This window comes from Kryptolebias marmoratus, linkage group LG14 (genome assembly GCF_001649575.2).
Source record: "Kryptolebias marmoratus isolate JLee-2015 linkage group LG14, ASM164957v2, whole genome shotgun sequence".
Taxonomy (NCBI): Eukaryota; Metazoa; Chordata; class Actinopteri; order Cyprinodontiformes; family Rivulidae; genus Kryptolebias; species Kryptolebias marmoratus.
The window spans coordinates 8,953,864-8,976,205 of NC_051443.1; the positions used below are offsets into that span (position 1 = coordinate 8,953,864).

The following is a 22,342-nucleotide window of genomic DNA, read 5'->3' on the forward strand; positions in this document are numbered from 1 at the left end:
AGAGGCAAACGTGTTGCTACTTACTCTTCTTCCTCCTCCTCCTCCTCCTCCTCCTCCTCCTCCTCCTCCTCAGTAAAAGTAATGCCAAGGTATATCTCTGACAATCTGACAGTTACACTCTTCAATCAAGCTGCATTTGAAAAACGAGTGACTTCCTGGATAGCTTTTCCATCTGCGACCAACCATAAGTTTACTTGGGCGCAGTTTGTACGTGTGTGGTAAGATGGGTGCAGAACATCCTTTTGTGACGCCCAAAGGAGCCTCATCGCAAAAGATGAGGCAGCCTACATGGATAAAGTTACTTTTTCCACAATAATGGAAAAAGTAAAACAAAACCAACAGCAACGTGTCTGTGTTAGGATCAATAAAATGTTTGAGTCCCTTTATATATCAAAGGAGCTGCCATAGAGTCAGGAGTGACAGGTTCCTTGTTTCTCACTTCACTGACAATTTGAATAATGTTTCTGTTTTAATAATTGGTGCCCCACATTAAAACTAAAATACACTTAGAAGTATACAAAGAAACCCTCGGCGTGAATCCGTTGCAGATGTCTCAGTGTTGAGGCAGCAGGGGACTGGGTGTCACAGTAATGAGTTGCTGCTGTATAGGGCAGCATTACCTGGATTAGCACTTATCCTGGTTAATGAGAAGGAGAAGCTGTCTTGGGAGGGGGATCTGACCTGCCATATATTGGAGAGAGGAAACAGAGGAGCCCGCCGCTGTGTGATTATCAGCACGACGCCCCTCTGCAGCCGAGGCAGTCAGCCAAGCTTAGTGAGAAAGACCTGATGGAGGATGTCATGGAGCAGCGAGGGCCCTAATTTTGTGCTCTTTTCTCTGCTCGTGTGCAGTCTGAGACCATAACAATGTCTTTATGGCTCTATTTGACAACATTTTTTAAATTTGCTTGATGTTTAATCAGGCTGTCTAACACACCCAGTTTGTAAAACACAACTCTTGTCTCCCTAAAATGTATTAATAAAACAAACACAAAAGCATCAGGTCAGGAATCACTGTCCAGGTAAAATAAATAAATAAATAAATAAATAAATAAATAAATAAATAAATAAAAGGCCTAGGATTCTTGAAGAAATGCATATCGTTTCATTAAAATCCATCCACATCTTAGTGAAGATGTCATGGCGTGAGTAGCACTTGGAGTATGTGTTGTGAATGACTCTCAGCTACAGCCACACTAAGTCTGAGCACAATATCTGAGAAATTAACAGAATCATTGCCACTTTTGTGCCGATCAGTACATCCATCTCGCAGAAACCCGATAAAAGACAAGAGTAACGTTACTAAAAAGATAGCTCAAGCCAGCCATAACTGATGATAAAATATCATGTTTTATTAAAAAAAACATCCAACTATGTATTTTAGTTGGAGGTCATGGGGAAAATTTGTTGAAGAAAGTGAAAAAGTGACCGTTTGCAGAGCACATATCCTGAGAAGGCTTCTTTTTATGGAGCAGAACTAGATTAAAAAATGTTCTGTTAAATTTTGCCAAGATAAACTGACTTGGGACAATCAAAAGTCAACTAAAACAAATAAACAAACAAACAAAAAGCACGTAAGGTGACATTTACAACATTCAGTATAAAAAAGGATGATCAAGGTTTACCTGTTTAAGTGGACAAAAGGAAAAGGTAAGGTGTTGTAAAAACAACAAAATTGTATACTCCTGAACTGTTACAAAATGTAATACTTTTGGACAGCATCTGGTCATTTGTAAAGTAGTGATGTCAAATAATTATCAGTAGTTAATCACTTATTAGCCGTGACATCAATCAGACCACGAAATGTGGAGAAAGAGGCAAAAGTCTTCGTCCAGCTTAGGCTTATAGTTAATCAAAAGGAGGCCCATTTTTAGAAATATTCAGGCTAATGTAACAACTTTGTCTCAAACGTGACACACTGATTTAAAATTACGCTTCATTAGTTAACATTAAACTTCTACACTTTTGTACGACACTGTTTGTTTACTTTGTGGCTGTTTTCTCAACCGAACAATGTCGGTGTTACTACACACTACGTCACACAAAAGTGTAAAGATTTAAGATTAGCAATGTAGTGTTCTTTCACACTGGTATGTCATTTATGAAAAAAAAGCTGTTTTATAAGCTTGAATATTTAAAAACAAAAGACAAGCCCTCGTTTGGCTATGCATTAGCCTAGCCTGGATGAAGACTTGTGCCTCGTTTTCTACACTCAGTGTTTTATGACTGGTGTTATGGCTTATAAGTTACTACTTACTGATAACTATTTGACAAAACATCCCTTCAAAAATGCCTGGACTATCTCTTTTATTTTGCATTACATTTTTTCTGCCAGGTCCCACTTAACATGTTCTGTTTATTGACCGGAGTTCAACACAGCCCTCAGTGTAAATCACTATGAACCTTTATAGAAACAACCAACTAATGCAAGCAAGATGGGGGTATAAAGATTTATAAAACAGCATAAACTGCTATGAATTCTTTTAAACTGGACCATACTTTGGTCCAGTTCTGACTAGCCATGAGCTCGACCCCCTTGAGGGAGATTCTGACTAATATTCCAGACTGATAACGTGTTCGATACTGACTACTTATAACAACTTCACTTCAAACATCTGAATTATCCCTTTAACGTCGGGAAGGAGTCCCCTTATTAACGCAGTAAATCCTAATCTCCTATCTAACTTGTTCCTGGGCATTTTCTGGGTGACAATTACCATCACTTCTACAAAACCAATAAAATGTTATGGGACACCGATTCACTGACTTCTTACTGAAACACATCCATTTGCCCGTCACGCTGGTTGCCAAGTACACGCCGTTCATCTGCAATTATAGAAAGTGACTGTTCTCGTGCCAGTTTTGTATTTTGCCAAGATACGAGCTTTGATAGACCGATGTTTACAGAGGAGGCTCAGGAGGCAGCTCAGTTATCTGCCAATCAGAAGGTCGGTGGTTTGATTTACCTATTAGGGAGGTCAAGCTGCTGCTGCTGACAGCTGTCTGTCAAAAATACCTTTAGGCAGTTTGATTTGTGGCTGGGGCTTGTTTAACAGGAGAGACAGAGGAAAGTCTCCAGTTTCTGCTGATGATTTATCATAATTGGAAATCTTGTTTCAAAATGTTTTGCTTTTAATGCATTATTAACAAGTAAAGGTTGTCCCCCGCCGCTAAAAGGCGAATGTGCGCCAAAATATCTCATCAACCCCTGGACAAATTTATATGAAACTTGCAGTAAGTAATCACTGGATGTACGTCTGCAACTGACCAAGTTCTGGAGTCATCTCAATTCACTCAGCACCTTCAAACACACAAAAAGTGACTTTAACTCTAGAAGTATGATTTTCATGCTATCATTTTGCAGATATTGAGCTAAAACTAGCTGTGGTAGTGGCTGAAACTGATCCCCAGCATGTATCCTGAGAGCTAACAGTTTCTGCAATACCTTGGTTTAAAATCTTGCCATTACCCAATTGGAGTCAACTCTGTCTGTTAGCAAAATGTCTCATGAACCACAGGAGGCAGTTCAATGAAACTTACAGAAAATAACCACTGGATGTACGTCTACAACTGATTAGCCTTTGGAGTCAGTCCAACTCAAGATGGCTGCCACAGCTAATCAATATTACTCTGCATATGAATGGCTGTAACTCAGTCAGTTTTACATATATTGAGCTGAGATTTGATGTGATGGTAGCTGAGAGTCATCCACAACACGTACTCTGAGCATACAATCACATGATATTGCAGTAGTGAGAGAGTGCATAATGTTACTTTCAGGGGTTGGCCAAGACGTCTATAACGGCATCATTTCTCAAAACAAGATGATCTTATTTTGAAACTCTGGCATGAAAGGCATAACTGGATAGGTGTTTATTTATTTACTCTTATGAGATGAAAAAATATTGCTTTATCAGACAGCAGTTTGATGAAAGTGAGTCAGTTTAGGTCACTTTTATACAATACTGGGCTCTGCATGTCACCTCTCAGTACGAACGATGGCTGTTTAATCCTTTCTGTTTGCTCCCGGTCCCTGAGTGGGTTTTCTCCGTCTACACCAACATTTCCTTCAACAGTTTAGATGAAATGACGACTCTAAAGTGGCTTTAAGAGTGAGTGCGTGTGCATAATTTCTTCTGAGCAGCTTCTGGCGACAGCTGGAAAGAAAATCCTCTTTTCAATATAGGACGGCACTTCAAGGAGAACCAGCTCCAAGGAGGTGAGACTCTGCACCAGCCAGCCTTGGGGGCGGGGGGTTGGGGCGCCACAGAGAGAATAAACAGCAAGAGGCAACAAGAACACCAACAAGAAGCAAAGACCGCATGTTCTTGTGTTGGTCAGGCTCGTGACGGCAGAGTCAGAAAGTTGTGAAAATGTGGAGCTGTGAGGTCAGTCATGAAGAGTTTTATGTGGAAGGATTTCAGTTCTGCTTTGGATTTTACCAATAAGAGGTTAAAACCGAATAAATGATCCCCGCTGCCAGCACCTGCCTGAACGAAGCCCAGCTGGAGGCTGTTCCAAACACACAGCCCACAGGAAATTACAACTTCTGAAGCTTCCATGGGGCAAGACGAGAGCACATGATGTTCAAATGAAAGGAAATTGTGCTGCAGCCTGTTTATGAACAGTGTGACTCATTTGACTGACTGATCTGGCTCTGATAAGTACTGTTGAACGTGTGACATATTTGTTTACTCTTTGTTTGAAGAGAACTACACTACAAATGGAAGTATTACGGAAATCATGCTTAAAGTATGTGTTGGGAAAAACTCTCAGCCACTACCACCTCAAATTTAAGCTCCATAGCTGTAAAACTGACTAAATTACAGCCATTTTTGTATTTTTAAGGTATACTGTCTGTGGCGACCATCTTGAATTGGGATGGTTCTAAAGGTTAATGAGTTTTAGCTGCATATCCAACGATTACTTTCTGAACGTTTCAATGAAATCCATCCTGTGGTTAATGGGATATTTTGCTAACAGACAGACAGCAATGGCGCCAATATTTAATGGCAAAGTTTTAAAAGCAGGTATCACCCAATCAGTTAGTGCTCCGAGTCGGTGTTGTGGATGTATCTCAGCTAGCAGCATGCTAAATTTTAGCTCAATATCTGTGAAACTGGCTGAGTTATAACCATTTTTGTGTTTGTGTTGCTTAGCTTTGGCAGCCATCTTGAATGGGGTTGATTCACAGCTGGCGATAATAAAGTCTGTTCGACTGATTTGCGTTTCCCGCCTTAGAAGAAGACACTTCAGTGATTCAGTCAGGCTCTCACTGCTTTTTGAATATGGGTCGCACTTTTCATTTTAATTTAGACCCAATCAACACGGCACACTCCTGCTCTCCACCGTAAATAGTGGCGGTAACCTTAAATTTGTATGGTATCATAACTAATTTGTTGACACAACAGCAGTGAACCACAATTGGTCTCTGGGTGTACATTCGGAGGTGTTTAAAGAGAAGCAAATACCATCCTAATTGTAAAGATCACAGACAACATTCTGCGAGTGAAATGCTTTATTTTCACACAAACACAACCAAACAAGAGTAAACTTTAGGAGTTCAAAACGAACCTGGAGGTCTTGTTCAATCTTAAAGTCGACTCCGGGCCAAAAATGACAATCTGTCAGCTTCTCTTAAACCAGTTTTCAGCCTCTGCTTTTTGCTAATTGACATATGCTGTAAGGGTAAAGTTACTTCATATGTGGGACTGAAAAAAGCAAGAATAGATCATTTATATTAATGACCTTTTTTACAGTATTAAACTGTAACCCGTGTATCCATCAACTGCTATTTGGGGTCAAATTGAATTTTCCAGGAAAGCAAACCTCATTACAGTCCATAAACCTGACGAGAGTGGCGACAAAGTGGAGCTCTGTCGTCTCATGAAGCATTATTGTACGATTATGGGGTCAAATGAATCAATAAGTCAATATGCCATCAGTTCAGAGGAAACCTTTACCACTTTAGGAAGGACTCGCTTTTAGATAAACTCCTCAATAGGTTTATATGTGTAATTGTGGCTTTGAATTATGTTTAAAGTGACTTTAGATTTATTGTTCTTGTCAAAAGAAAACAACTCTTATGAAATTAAGCTTTCCTTGGAGGAATGCATATCACCCGCCACCTTGCACGTCAGAGTTTCAAACAAAGACGTTGCACAACCTGTCAACGCTCAGAATATGTGTTTGGGATCAGCCTCAGCTACTACCACACCAAGTTAGAGCTCAATAGCTGGAAAGATGGCTGACTTAAAGCCATTTATGTGTTTGCTTGGGTCAGTTAGCTGTGGCAGCCATTTTGAATGGGGTGATTCCAAAGGCTGTAGAAGGTTGCATTCAGTGATTACTCTTCTGAGCGTTTCAATAAAATCCGTTCAGTTGTTCATTAGATACAAACACAGAAATTCAAATACAAGGAGACAGACTCTTTATAAAACTGCAATAAATAAACAGTAAACATGAAAACAAATTCATTGATACCTATCAGCTTTGTCTTTTATTTATCATTTATCAGAAGTCTTTTTTTATATCAAACAAAACCACTTAATTTATATAGCACCAATTCAAAAAAAGGGCATTATACAAAGAAGTAACAAGTCCAGATTATATCAAATTACTTGCAATCAAAACAGAACCAGATTATAGTACAATCAGATTCACTTTATTACAAAAAGCCACTTAATAAAACGTTACATATTAAAGGAAACCAGCGGAAGGTGTTGAATCTTCACTTGGATACAATCCTCCATCCTGAGCAAGCACACGGTGACAGTGGGGAGGAATGAAAAACCTCCAGCAGAACCGGGCTCATCTGCTCCGATCGGCTGCGGGTGGAGAGGACAGGAAGAGACACAGAGCTGGGGTCATAGCGTCTCAGCAACTGCAGCTTCCAAGGGCTGTTCCCGGTCTGCAGAGGTCAGGAACTATTAGCTTTGATCCTCAGAAGGAAAACCAGTAAACTATCACCAGTGCAATGGGCAGTCAGGCTTCATGGGGACAGAAAGCTGACCTGCGATTTCTGAAAGCTACTGTAGGTCAAAATGCTGAAAACAAAGTGCAGAACAATTATAGGACCCAACACCTCGATAGGTCAGGGCTGTTTTTAATGGAGCATGTTATGGCTGTCATCACTGATCAGTTTAACCACGATGAATTCACTTTACTGATTTTTTTAAAGCAATTATGCCATATTTTGAACAAGGCCCAAATGTCACTGAATACCTTCACGACAGAAGCTAATCTTCTCCTCCAAATACTGCTACCACCATAATCCTCTGCATTTATGAGACCCTGTCAAATCCTGTTGTCAAAACCAACAGGTCCTTACCAGAGGAGGTGATTCATGTGTAATGGGATTTAACACGCTGCTCAGGAACACAGATTGAGTGCTGGATAGAGCCTTTACAAACAGCACAAGCAGCGGAGAAACAGATAAATAAAACCGAAGAAGGAAAGTCAATTTGATTACGAACTGGAGACTTCTTAAGGATAGAATCAGGCATCCATCCATCCTTTTTCTTTATCCACTTTTCTGTGTGGGGTTGCGGAGCAGCTGGTGTCTCCAGCAGTCACTGTGCGAGAGGCGAGGCGCACCCTGGACATGTATATCACAGGGACGCATAGAGACAAATGAGACATACATGCTCTCACTCATACCTAGGGACAGTTTGGAGTGGGAGAAAACTCACATATGGACGGGGAGAACATGCAAAGTCTTGTTGTGAGGCGACACCTGTAACCACTGCCTGTGCCGCCCTAGAATCAGGCAGCAGATATAAAATTAAATAAAGCTCTCACAGAAAAGTTAAGGGTCAATAATTTCAGCTTCTCACATCTGACCCTTCTGGTTTCCTGCTTCCCATCAGGTGTGAGACCCTGGCAGATATGAAAACCAGTCAAAGTTTGGACCAGAACCATCTTGCTTTGCTAATCGCCACACTTCAAGCTGCTTTCTTTTTGTGAGTCGTGGGTGATTTAATTTCTCATCCCTGAAAGACTCAGAAAGTCTTAATGAGTTCACTTATACATATTCCATGTGCTATCTGACCTGCATTTTTGTGCATATTTGATTCTAATGGCAGCTCTCTTGATACTCTAGTAACTGGGTCATTTTTTTATTAATTTTTTTATCTGTGTGGACTTCAAAATGCCTTGCCTTTGGTTTAGTATATTCCTAAGGCACTAATATGTTAAAAACACTAAAAACAGAAGTGATTATTGTGCAGTGAAATCACAAAATGCTGTCTGAACGGTGCAGTTTGTGAGTCATACTAAGAAGTCCTGATGCCGCGGCCTAAGGCAAAGGTGTGGAGGGGGGAAATGAATCTGATGAGGCCCTCGATGAGGACAACACATTCCTACAAGGTAGTGTGAACCTATTCACAAACCAATCACAGTGGTGGAAAACATTGTAATGTTAGCCACAGGGAACTACAGAAACATAAGAGGTCTTGTTGTTTGCACATATATCACAGATTACTATATTACAAGTCAACAAAATGAGGCGTTTTCCTAAAATAAGTCATTTTGCTAATAAGAACTAATTAGGAAAGGCTTCATTTGAGAAAAATAGAATGAAAGTTGAAGTAAATGAAGGTCTCTGCCTTTATTGCAAGAAACTGGCACAAATAAATAGCCAAAAAACTAGTTTATTGATAGTTTATTGGGATACATGGGATACATGAGCTTGTGTAATTCAGTGTTTCTATTTTATCAAGAGTTTGTTCTTTTTTTGTCCTAACATTAAAAAAACCTGCCAAACTGTCAACGATTTATTACAGCTCTTTATTTTTATAATGTAAAAAGCAATGCTCTAATCTAAACTCTGTCCATACCTTAGCCCTAGCCCACATAAATGACGTTGTTGTTGGTCCACTTAAGGACTACTGGTCCTGATGACAAGGTAACACACACACACACACACACACACACATCAGAAGCAGCAGCTGCACGTGTACGCGCATACGCGCATTGTTGCTCGGCCGTAACACCCCGTCCTCTTCACAGTCATCATCTATCCTCCCATATTGTGATGTCTTCTCGCGATATTTCCTCTCCCTTCCCTTTGATTAGAGGAGCCATCACCGAAGTCTCGCGAGATCTCCCTCTGCTGAGCCCACCCTTCCCCGGTGCCGTGTGTGTATAATATAATAGCAGCGAGGGCAGCGCTGGGAGTCTAGGAGGAGCCGCGGCAAGGTCGCCAGCTGCATCCCTGGTCAGGACAACAGAGAACTCAGAGGTGGACCGTCGTTGACTCCGAGCACGCCGAGGCTACGGGGAAAGATTTGGATTTACAGCCGCGGAAGAAGAGGTGGTAAAAGTTCCCCGCCTGTTGTAGTCGCGTGTCCCGAGGAAGCTAGCAGCTCCCCTCCACAGTTTCCACTCCCGGGTCTCCCCACCAGGCAGAGCAGCGTGTGCTTTCCGATAACTAGCAGGCGGTTTGTCGTGAGTCACGGGGCGCCTTCACACTTTATTATTCACTGAGTTCGGAGAGCCAGCACAGCTGCTACATTCATAGTCTGAGCCATGTCGGAAGCATCCTCCGAGCCTTCTGCCCCGGCAGAGACTACCGCCTCAGAGTGCGATTTACTGGCCCCGGACGCCGGGCAGAGGCCGCCCGGTCCGACGCCCAGTCAGAGCCGCTTCCAGGTGGACCTTGTGACCGAAGCCGCGGGCGCCTCCGAGGAGAAGTCCCCGAGCTCCGACGGCTCCTCCGCCGCGCCAGAAGGCCCGGCCGGTGACCCAGCGGGGGCCGGCGGGGAGGAAGCCAAAGGCCGGTTTCGAGTTGTGAACTTCGCGGATTCGAGCGGCGCGGGAAGCGGGGCCTCCCCCGAGGCGGGACCGGAGGGGCTGCAGAACGGGGACACGGTGATGAGCGAGACCAGCCTGCACTCGTCCACGGGGGGCCAGCATCACTATCACTACGACACCCACACAAACACCTATTACCTGAGGACATTCGGACACAACACCATTGACGCCGTGCCCAAGATCGATTTCTACCGGCAGACGGCGGCGCCGCTCGGGGAGAAGCTCGTCAGACCCACCCTGTCGGAGCTCCACGATGAGCTGGACAAGGTAAGCCCCCCCCCCCGCCTTCCCCCCCTTCCCCACAGGATCCAGGGACACAGACAGGTGTCTCACTGCTCATGGTATATAGGAGATGAAACTCGGGTCCTGGCGTTTGCAATCACGACTTCCAGACGTCACCACGTTCAGCTGCAGAGCCTCCCTCCAGGACGCGTCTTGTGTTTTGCATCAGCGCTGACAGTCTGTGGACATGTGTGCAAACAATCTGCTTCAGCTTTCCCTCAAATGCTCACTGCAAGTCCTGACATTCCTGCCAGACCACGCTGAGCTTTGTGTGCGATGGCAGCGACAGATAAGGACCGGAATTACAGCCGGGATTTGGATCCAAATCACTGCAAATTTGCTGGAGGAGGATCTCAGTTTGATGTTTTCTCTGCTGGCATCCAGAGATTTACAGTGGTGTGAAAAAGTGTTTGCCCCCTTCCTCATTTCCTGTTTTTTTGCATGTTTGTCACACTTAAGTGTTTCGGAACATCAAACCAATTTAAACAATAGTCAAGGACAACACAAGTAAACACAAAATGCAATTTGTAAATGAAGGCGTTTATTATTAAAGGAGAAAAAAAATCCAAACCATCATGGCCCTATGTGAAAAAGTGATTGCCCCCTAAACCTAATAACTGGTTGGGCCACCCTTAGCAGCAACAACTGCAACCAAGCGTTTGCGATAACTTGCAATGAGTCTTTTACAGCGTTCTGGAGGAATTTTGGCCCACTCATCTTTGCAGAATTGTTCTAATTCAGTTACATTAGAGGGTTTTCGAGCATGAACGGCCTTTTTAAGGTCATACCACAACATCTCAATAGGATTCAGGTCAGGACTTTGGCTAGGCCACTCCAAAGTCTTCATTTTGTTTTTCTTCAGCCATTCAGTGGTGGACTTGCTGGTGTGTTTAGGATCATTGTCCTGCTGCAGAACCCAAGTTCGTTTCAGCTTGAGTTCACGAACAGATGGTCGGACATTCTCCTTCAGGATCTTTTGGTAGACAGCAGAATTCATAGTTCCATTTATCACAGCAAGTCTTCCAGGTCCTGACGCAGCAAAACAGCCCCAGACCATCACACTGCCACCACCATATTTTACTGTTGGTATAATGTTCTTTTTCTGAAATGCAGTGTTCCTTTTACGCCAGATGTAATGGGACACACACCTTCCAAAGAGTTCCACTTTTGTCTCATCGGTCCACAGAATGTTTTCCCAAAAGTCTTGGGGATCATCAAGATGTGTTTTGGAAAAATTGAGACGAGCTTTAATGTTCTTTTTGCTCAGCAGTGGTTTTCTTCTTGGAACTCTGCCATGCAGGCCATTTTTGCCCAGTCTTTTTCTGATGGTGGAGTCATGAACACTGACCTTAACTGAGGCAAGTGAGGCCTGCAGTTCTTTGGACGTTGTTGTGGGGTCTTTTGTGACCTCTTGGATGAGTCGTCGCTGCGCTCTTGGGGTAATTTTGGGCGGGCGGCCACTCCTGGGAAGGTTCACCACTGTTCCATGTCTTCGCCATTTGTGGATAATGGCTCTCACTGTGGTTCGCTGGATTCCCAAAGCTTTGGAAATGGCTTTATAACCCTTTCCAGAATGATAGATCTTAATTACTTTCTTTCTCAATTGTTCCTGAATTTCTTTGGATCTCGGCATGATGTGTAGCTTTTAAGGATCTTTTGGTGGACTTTACTGTGTCAGGCAGCTCCTATTTAAGTGATGTCTTGATTGACAACAGGTGTGGCAATAATCAGGCCTGGGTGTGGCTAGAGAAATTGAACTCAGGTGTTAAAAACCACAGTTATAGTATATTTTAACAAGGGGGGCAATCACTTTTTCACACAGGGCCATGATGGTTTGGATTTTTTTTCTCCTTTAATAATAAACGCCTTCATTTACAAATTGCATTTTGTGTTTACTTGTGTTGTCCTTGACTATTATTTAAATTGGTTTGATGTTCCGAAACACTTAAGTGTGACAAACATGCAAAAAAACAAGAAATGTGGAAGGGGGCAAACACTTTTTCACACCACTGTATGTTCAAACTAATCGAAACAGCTTTAGAAGAACTTTCAAATGACACCAATATCCTGTGTCTAAAAAGTGGGAAAGTTGAAGCATTTTAAAATTTGAAATATGTATGGGAGAAGTAGTTCTCCGTCACAAACATTGGTGTCATTTCTACATATTTTTAGTGGTTTGCCATGATGCTTTCAGCAAATGTTCCCTGATGAATGTTGAGAACTATTATTAAGTTCTTTTAAAATAAATAACTAGTAATATGTGGCTATTCACCCCAGAGAATGAGTTTGTTACTGCAGAAAATTATGTTGTCATCACCATTTCAGCATTTTCTCGGAGGGGGGGAAAAAGGTATAAGTTGCAAACTTCTTGATTTTTCTCTCTACACAGTAGGTGCTTCAAAACATGAACTAACAAAAGGCTTTTTGCAGCTTTTGTTGGAGCAAAAGTTCAAAAGGATGCCATTTCTTTCAAACAGGAAGTGAACAACTAAATTCAGATTCCCCATTATTCCAGCCCACTAGCTCCCCCCAAAAATTGATCTCTTTGTGGGATGGCCCTGCCAAATAGGAAAATTATAAATTCAGTGGTTGGAATGAAGACTGCAGCTGAGTCAGCACTCAGAGTAACCCAATAAAAGAACCCAATACAGCAATAAGGCTGACAAAGGAACCATGCTTCGTCCCCCCCAAGCAGTTCTTGTTACAAGAAGCAGTTATTTTGTTGTACAGTGGTCCGCGCTGTCCCACATGTTCAATGTGATTAAATCTCACTTATTTGGTTGTTTGCCTTCAGCCAAAGGTCCGCTTCCCGAGCTTTATCTCTGCATAGTTTTGAACTCTTTCAGCTTCTGCTTTTCAGAAATTTTGCACCACGTACACATTCTTGTTTCATGCTAGGTTTGGACACTTCTTAAAATGTTAATTTCCAAAAAAACAATTAGCTCTGTTTTATTATTGTTATTTATAAATGACAGAAGATTGGGGAAAAATGTTTTGGTTAATTTGAGTGTAATATGAGTAGCACATCTACAAAGTTTCAGTGTAAAACTGTTAAATATTTGAAACATTTCATCATCTGTAGTACAGTATTTAGACATTTAAAGAGACCAGAGAAAGCTCTGCAACCATATGCAGTGGCACTGAAATCAGCATTGGCTTTAATCTGTATTAAAATGTCTGTTGATAAAGGGCATCTGCTAGAAATCATGCATGGAAAAAAGGGGTGGGGGAGTTTGTTCTCATTCTCTGGGCTGGCACTCATCTAACCTGGAATAATGTAAGATGGAAAACTTTTCTGTTTTAATAAGATTTTGAAACTCCGTGTGGAAATTGTGAGTGCTGTGTCTTCTGGGCCAAAGGTGTCACTTCACTTAGCAAGGTGGTGCCAAACCACATAATGGTCATATTGGGACTGTCGTACAAGTCAGTAAACTAAACTGGTCAGCCTAGAGCCCGGCTCCTCACCGACTGGAAACAACTGGTGCATTGTTTGATTGAAGGAAATGTATTTTTATTTTACTTTTTTTAAAAAGGGCCAGCTCTAGAAAGTTGTCAACACACCTATGTCCCATCTTTTTAAAACTGTGTTACTGGACATAAACCTAGGCACATAGTTTTCCAACTCTGTTTAGGATTCTAACATGTTGGAAGGTGAGGTTTGACATAGATAGTGAGGTTGGACAGGTTGGATGGTGAGGGTAAGGTGTGACATGTTGGATGATGAGGTTGGACATGTTGGATGATGAGGTTGGATATGTTGGATGGTGAGGTTGGACATGTTGGATGGTGAGGGTAAGGTGTGACATGTTGGATGATGAGGTTGGACATGTTGGATGGTGACATCCTTGCAGACCAAATACCTTACTTTTCCTGGAACTGTGTGTTGTATCAGACTATTGCCTTGTAAATTATGACATTCCTCAACATTTCTTTTCTTCTAAATGTTGTATATTTTGGTATTGCAGCTTTTCATTATGAGAGCTAATGTAGCAAATTTATATTGACAACAAGCAAAACTTTGTTGACCTGTGTGTTATACGTTCATATAAGTTCATTGATGTTTATGTAAATTGTGAGTTTTTGACCAAAATATGTTGTTGCAAATCAAAACATTCTTTGTTTAGTAAGGCCCTGTGACAACTAAAACATTTTGATTCACTTGTAATGCAAATCAAAATTATTATTTTTCTCTTTACTGCTGAGTAAATAAAGTACTCATAAGTACCTCAGATGAAAACAATAAAAGTTGCTTTAGGAGCATCAGACATCACATTTACCAGAAAGTGACACAAACTGGTCACCTGTGTATTGAGTAGTGGGAACACGTATGTCTTTTCTGATGATGTACGCAGCTGATTTTCCAAAACGGACGCAGAAAACAGGATGCACATGTTGGTGCCACACTGGCACTCCACTTCCCTGCTCTTCCAGTCGGAGGCTGAAGCTACACTGGCTTGAAAAATGTACATAAATGGCTGCAATTTGAAGCCGTGCCTCAAACGTAAAAAGCAAACAGGTTATTTATAAACTGACATAAAGTATGTGGGTGAATGACGCACACGGAGTCGGTGTGACAGAGGAGGATGCTAGGCGATAAGGTTAGACGGAGGCATACGGTCTAACGGGGCAACCCCTAAAATCGTCCGAAAGGAGAAGCAGAATTCAAGGTTAACCAGTGATGCACCTGAAAGTGACTCCTAGCAGCAGCAGCAGCATGCCTAATTCATCACAGTCCAAATAACTTTCACACTGGTTTCTCCCTGTAGAATAACAAGCTCTCCCAAAGTCAGTTCTCTAAAGAGCTTTGCTATTAATAGAAGGTATTTCTGAAATGTACAAAATCTCTCGACTTTAGCTCAGTGGTAGGGAGTTCTACTGGAGTTCCACCCCCACCCTCTGTGGCGTGATGTAGTGTTCCTCGGCAGGAGGCTGTACACTTAATGCTTCTCAATGTATGAGTGAAAAATATAACAGTGCTGAATACCTAGAGTGTAAATTTGTAATGTGTTTATGAATGAGTGAATGAGAAACGCCTTTTGCAGAACCTTGAGGTTAAAAAAGCGCTATGGGAGTGTGGATTATTTGTTGATCATTTACGTGATTTTTGAACAGAATATAATACACAATAAAACTTTAATTTAAGGAGTATCATTAAGCCAGTGGATTTCTTATTATTATTTAATTCTTTTTTTGTGGTGAATGAAAATGAAAAGTCAAAGAATAAAAGTGGGTCCTATTTCCCATCAAAGCAAGTGCTTTTGAGAAAAACATAAAATGTCAGCAACAATTACATGAACCCCAGATTTATCCAGATTAGTCTTAAGAATCGTGATGTTTCCACAGCTCTTATTCACATGGAGCACCTGAATGCATCATCTTGGGGTATGTTACAGATACCATTTTCAGATATGTGGGCACAGGCTTGATTTGGAAATTCCCTTACCATAGGAAGGGATGTTCTCACACTTGGTCCAAGTGTTTGTCAGTCAGTGGTTTTCACCATAATTTACTTACTACTCTGCACTGTATTTTTAATCTGAAGGAGCTGATAAGCTTTTCCATATCCAGTCATGAAGTAGTTTGTGATGAAAAGCAGGCTGCATGTTCCCTCAAGGTTGTGCAACAGAAAGGGCTCATTGTTTTTCCCTCTGTCAGAACGTATTGGGTCTTAATTGCAAATATCTTGTACAATAATGGGAGGCCAGTATGTTTCATCGCCACAAAATTTCAGCTGCTGGCAGACACGCATGTTAAAGCTTTCAAGTTTTTAATTAAGTGCTACGGTTTGCTCTTATTCACAGTAGCAGCACTGTTTGGTTTAATGGAAATTAAATAACTTTTTGACTAAGAAATCCATGGGGGCTTTGATGGTTTGAAGGTCACACTGATCCTGGTGTTTCCAGTGTATGATGCCTTACTGTAAAGGTTATTTTCTTTCTCTCTCTGTGTAGCACATTCAGAATGAAATGCGCATTGGAAATTCCATTGTACCAATCAATTGTTGCTCATTGATGTTTTTCCACAGTAATCAATGAGGGATTCAGCGTATTGTCAGGGTAAAAAGGCTGCGTTGTGGCTAAACTCGTGAAGTTATCTGCCGTACCTGATATGGTGCGGGATAATGAGGCCACCTGAACTGGTTGGATTGAATATGAACAGTGGACACAGGTAAGAAGTCTTGCTGTCCGGTTAAATGAGTCGTTTCATCAAACGGCAGCAGCACCTACAGCAGCATGATGTTGGGCCGTATTGACAAACCGGAAGGGAACTGGTGACAGAGCAGATTTATTCAGTCCAGAGCAGCCAAGCATAAATGCACAATGCTTAAATGCTGTCACTGAACCGCTGCTTCTGTGTCCCAGCTCCATTGTGTATAAAAAGTTTGGCATGCTGCGCAAAGTACTTTTTGAGTACTTGATAAAGTAGATAGGAGTTACTGGCATGTGGTCCTGTTAGCAGCGTGTTCGTACCAGGTGTCAGTAAAAACAAAGCAAACAAAAAATACCAGCTGCTGTTAAGAACACAGCTTCTGAATATTCAAAAATTATTTAAGATTATCAACTCTAACAAAACTTAGAGACAATGAACTTTTAGCCTGTGTTAAAGCTTTAAAATGGAAAAGACACAGTTTAGTGTTTTATACTATAGTAGATGTGAGGTACAATAGAAACTCCTTCGTAAGACGATGTGAAGCAAGCGTCTTATTCCACCAGCGTCTTTAAGACTACCCCTTGTTTTTGCCGTTTGCTTGACTAACTGTACACAGAAACAGGAAGGAAAAGGACTCTTAAGACACACACACAGCACAAGCTGTTTAGGACCATCTGATCAGCATGTGAAAGTGTCTGCTTTTTGTAGACAAATGATTTGGCTTCCTCCTTATTCCCAAATTTAAACCCACCAGACAAAGCCTGGTGTCAGAAATAGCACAGCAAGTCGCCCCCCCGAGACGGTTACATGTACAGTAATTAAAATGAGAGTACAATAGATGTGCCAGCAGCACTTACACAGATTCTCTTTTAAAGCAAGCAGAATAACTCAGTCAGAAATCTCCTCCCACAGACCAAAAACATGCATGTTGGGATAACTGGTAACTCTAAATTGTCCCTAGGTGTGAGCGGAAGCATGAATGTCTCTACGTAGTCCTGTGATGGCCTTGCAGCCTGTCCAGGGTGTCCCCCGCCTCTCGCACAGTGACCGCTGGAGACAGGCACCAGCTCCCCAACGACCCAGAAAGGAAAAGGAGTTGAAAGAAAATGGATGTGAAACCAAACAATCTCCACTTAACACATTTTAATACGTGTTACGGCTGGTGATACTGATGCCCTGTCTGGTGGTGCTCAAAATACTTCTTGTATAAACGATAAAGAAGTTATGTAACAAGGTAATTAACCATCACAAAGGTTAGGTAAAGCTAAAAGGCAGCAATAGACAAATAGAATAGATGAGTGGTTCCAGCACATTAAAACCTTGACTCCAAATGGAAACTTGCACAAAAGAGGAATTTGGTTGAGATGATTTTGGAGAACCTTTGTGCAAACTGAAGCAGACGACAGTGAAACAGTGGTCCAAGTTAGTAGCTACTAAAGCAGCACCAGTCAAGTCTTTTGGACCTGCTGGGAAATCTCTTTAGCTCTTACGTGTGGACGGAGACATTTTTGCATTGCATGCATTGTGTGATAGAAGTTGGTTTGTTAAACTGTTTTGCTGATAGTTTTCTTTTTTCCCCTCGTAGCTTATAAGCAACCAATGTTTAAAAAAACCTGTAAAGGTGTCTGAATGGATCTCTTCATACCTATTTCATCTTACTGAATGGTGTATAGAGCTATAGAAAAATGAGGGTTATATCATTTTTGAAACTTTCTGTCACTGCCTTCTGTGAATTTAGTTACTTGAAATGAATGAGACAGCAGTGACCTTCATAATCACATTTTCTGTTACCTGTATATTTGCTCCTGCTGCTCGCAGCACCGCCTGGCAGATCGACTTTCCGCTGCCGGCTCTGCTGAGCTCAGCATTTCACGAAGCACATGCGGCGTTCCTACTTGGAGGCTCGGCTGTGGCCTGATTGCTAAATGTTTGACGTCGCTTTCTCACGTGGTCTGCCGTCCCTCCCCTCCACATCGCCCCCGTGGAGAGCCACAACAAACTTGCTTTGGCTGTTGCGGACGAGTGCGGCTATGATATTGGGAGGAAAAACAAGGACGTGTTTGAAAAAAGTGCCAAGGCTAACAGAGCTGACTGGGATCTCTTCACCCCCCCACAGAAACTGCAGTGACCTAAATACATGAAGCGTTGGAGTCTGTGCAAATAAAAATATGTCTGTGTTTATGAAAGTGCTTCTCCTACCAGGAGAAAATGTGTTTTGCTGAGTAACATCCTCATAGTTTGATATTCTGTATAATACAAACACCACCTGTCTTATTAGATTGTCATTTATTTTGCAAAACTAAGCCAAACGCTGAAGCAGTGTGCACAAAAACTAGGTTCACCCCATAATTTAATAGCTTGGAGAACACGTTTAGCAGCAATAACTTGAGATAATCATCTTAAATTGGGTTTTGGTCATTACTTTGACTTAGCTGTTGCATCATCTTGACTATTTCCCAGGTGCTCTTTTGCGGATTTGCTTTGGTGTTTGATCTCCTTGTCCCATTGCATGACCAGTTCGGTCCGAGCTCCAGCTGTCGGACAGATGGCTTCCCATTTGACTCCAGAATAGTTTGGTCTACAGAGGAGTTCTGTGCATTGTGGCCAAACGTCTCCACTTGACTCCCACGTTGCGTGGTACAGTCCGACCTTAAAGTGAACTTGCCAAGACATCTTCGCTTAGGAGGGGGTGGAAATGGCGGCTGTCTTTGTGATAACACACACCTCAATCCTACAGAGCAGCGATCTGGCCAAAATTCTTTTTCCACTGTGGAGCTCGCACTTCCTGGTGATCAATTATTCATTGCACTGGAATAGCAGCACCTGGGTCATTATTCTAACAGAAGCGGTAAGAATATATTCAGTATCTTACACATTTCTTAAGAATTTTGTCTTTGTTACAAATCAAAACCCAAAGTATCCTCCTTCCTGTGACCCTTTGTGTTCAATCTCTGTCTCTGGTTCAATTTGATAACCTAAAAAAAACATCAGCATTCCCCTAATTATTCACCTTGAAATAAGGACACAATGACAAAGAGAGCTTTTGTCTTTGTGTACTTCACTTATGTCCACAGAGCTGCCTTGTGCACTGTTCATAAGGAAACAGTTTGAAGGGGGGGAAAAGTCCACGATGTTTGGACTTTTTTAATCAATCCTCTGATCTCCTTTGTGTTTTTGAGGCAGCCTGTTTTCATGCGAAAGAAGCTCAAGTCTACTTCCTCTTAGATAGTGACTAGCATCATGGAAAATTGGCAAACATTCTTTTATCTGCCCGTTTACAAGTTGCCACATGGCCTTGTGTGCACACATGCAAGCCATATCACAGGAGGCACTGACGAGTCTTGTTCATTTGCATTCGGTTGCAAAATGACAGCATCTGCGGTGGGCCACTTTTCTAAACACGTGCATATAAAACCCATGTGGTGGAAAGCTTGTAGGAGCAGGACTTCACAATGTCAGGAAGGCCAGTGCTCATACAGGCTTTTATTTTTAAGATGGAGTGTAAGTTTATTGAACATAAAACAGGAAAACCTGTAGGTGTTAGGCTGTCCCTGGTTAGCTGTGGGACATATTGTCTGAATCATCTGACAGGCAGAAGACTAATAACAGTGATACTATTTCTGTTACGTGTTAAAGCGCTCTGCAGGGGTGCCAGCACTGCTTGTGGCTTTTCTAGTGGTTTGTTACAGCTCCACAGTCTTCATCAATATTCAGATAAATATAAAAATATACATTAATAAAAATGGAGATGGATTTGTTGTTCAGTGCATTTTTAGCCCCCTGACAAAACCATTGGAAATTCAGAGTTTTAGACAATTCTCACCAACTTAGGTTTTGGCTTTGTAAAAATAAACTAAAAAAGTATTTTTTGATGAATCACTAATTAACAAGTCGGACGAGGAGATGATGAGGGAATTTAGTTTGATGCTGGTCCAAGGAGGCATGAAAAGATTGTTGTCTGTGAAGAACGTTGATCATTAATGATTTGAGGGTCAATGTCAGTAAAGAACCAGAGCAGATACACGTCATTACAGCTACAGTAAATGATCAAGTGCTCATTAACGTTTTGGACACTTTTCTATTCTGTCAATTTGGTTTGATCATAATGAAATCATTGTTCTTCACTGGATGTTTTTTCTATCCTTTTAAAAATATTGATTTCATATGTTTGGTACTTGATTAAACATCTGCCATTAATTATAGTTATTTTGAAATGTTGTTAAATTATGGTTCGGTAATAAATTAGGGAAAATAGCTTTGTGTGCCATTTACATTTTTAAACTAAATCAACAATTTCATAAGTTTGCTTCAAGGACGGTGTTCATATTTCTCATCCAATGGTGGGTTTTATGTCCTCTTTCTATTATGTGTTTGTAGCTTCTAACCCAAATTAAAACAAGTGGGGGTTTTTTCTCTAAATTTACAGTCCGTTACCTCATTGAATAACAAAGCTTCTTACTGTTTGGAGTCACTCGTCACTCGTTTTCTCGCCGGAGGCAAAAAGTAATTTGACACATTTCCCAAGCAAAAATCTCTGCAGAGTGTGGCTGGGCCTTTTTAGCTCCATTTACAGGACTTGCCAGCTATGGGAAGGTAAAATAATAATGAATGAAGCGGTGAAAGGTTTTTTTTTTTTTTTCCCCCAAACAAAAGTGAGATGTCTGCAATGGAGGACATCTGATCGGTCCTCTCTGTCACTAACAAAGCTGTGCAGGGGAGGCAGATGACTGGCAGTCTGAGAATCTGTCATCAGTATCAGCTGAGCTCCAAACTGGCTTAAAAATTCAATCTAAACTAAGCCATATATGAACCCCTATATGGAGGCAGATTTACTGTTGCCAAATACTGAAGGACTAACAAGTCACAAACAGATTAATGGAAGCAGTTCATGCTGTAACAATTCAAAACATTTTGTGTCTAAATCCTCACAGTTGTGGAGCTGCAGCATGAGAGGACTGATAAGGACGCCTAATAATTAGAAACTATCACACAACAAAGTCTCCTTTCACCTTTGGCGGAAGGTTAAAGGGTAAAGATGTTTTTGGGTTTGCCTTGTTAGCAAAATATCTCATGAACCACTGGATGGATTTTAATGACATTCTCAGAAAGTAATCATTAGATGTACATCTACAACTGATTAACTTGGTGTAAACCCCATTCAGGATGGCCGCAACCTTAGCAAACACAAAAAATGGGTATAACACAGTCAGTTTTATAAATATTAAGCAAGGTTTTTGTGGTAGTAGCTGAGAGTCATGCCCAACACATGCTCTGAGCACTCGCTAATTAAACGAGATCTGTTTTTAAACTTTGCCAATAACTATTGGAGTCAAATGTGTCTGTTTGTGAAATATCTCACAAACCACTGAACAGCTTTTATTGAACCTCTCTAAAAGTAACCACGAGATGTAGATTTATACCTGATATGGAATCCACTCAATTCAAGATGGCCTCCCGAGCTAAGCAACATTAGCAAACCAAAAAAACGACTTTAGCTCATTCAATTATACAAATAATGAGCTAAAAATGGGTGTAGTAGTAGCTCAGAGTTTCCCAACTCCTACTCTGTGCACCACATTTTGTGCAACACCTTTGCTTAAAACTTAGCTAATTTTGATTATTAGAATCTGCTATGTCTGTTAGCAAAATATCTTGTGAAGTTCTGGAAGAATTTGGTTGAAACTCTCAGAAAGTAATCACTGGATGTACACCTGCATCTCATTAACTTTTGGATTGAACCTAATTCAAGATGGCCGCCACAGCTAATCAACCTTGGTGAACATAAAATGACTACAACTCAGTCAAATTGGCAGATATTGAGGAAAAGTTTGATATGGAAGTAGCTGAGGCACATTAACAACATGGGCTCCAAGGGCTAATACATCTCGCATTATTGTAGAAGATTTGACCAAAGTGGCTTGAACTTTGTCCCAATTCATCATTACAGGTGCTGGTCATAAAATTAGAATATCATGAAAAAGTAGATTGATTTCAGTAATTCCATTTAAAAAGTAAAACTTGTATATTATATTCATACATTACATACAAACTCATATATTTCAAATGTTTATTTCGTTTAATTTTGATGATTACAAAT

At 41.3% G+C, this 22,342-nt stretch overlaps 1 protein-coding gene across 1 annotated transcript in view; it reads left to right on the forward strand.

Annotated features, from left to right (window-relative positions):
• The first annotated feature begins 9,164 nt into the window (after positions 1–9,164).
• slc12a2 (solute carrier family 12 member 2) overlaps positions 9,165–22,342 on the forward strand; it is a 64,955-nt gene continuing 51,777 nt past the window's right edge. The window contains exon 1 of the mRNA XM_017434017.3: positions 9,165–10,080. Coding sequence (XP_017289506.1) covers positions 9,529–10,080 — 552 coding nt within the window. The 5' untranslated portion in view covers positions 9,165–9,528. The remainder of the gene's footprint in view (positions 10,081–22,342) is intronic.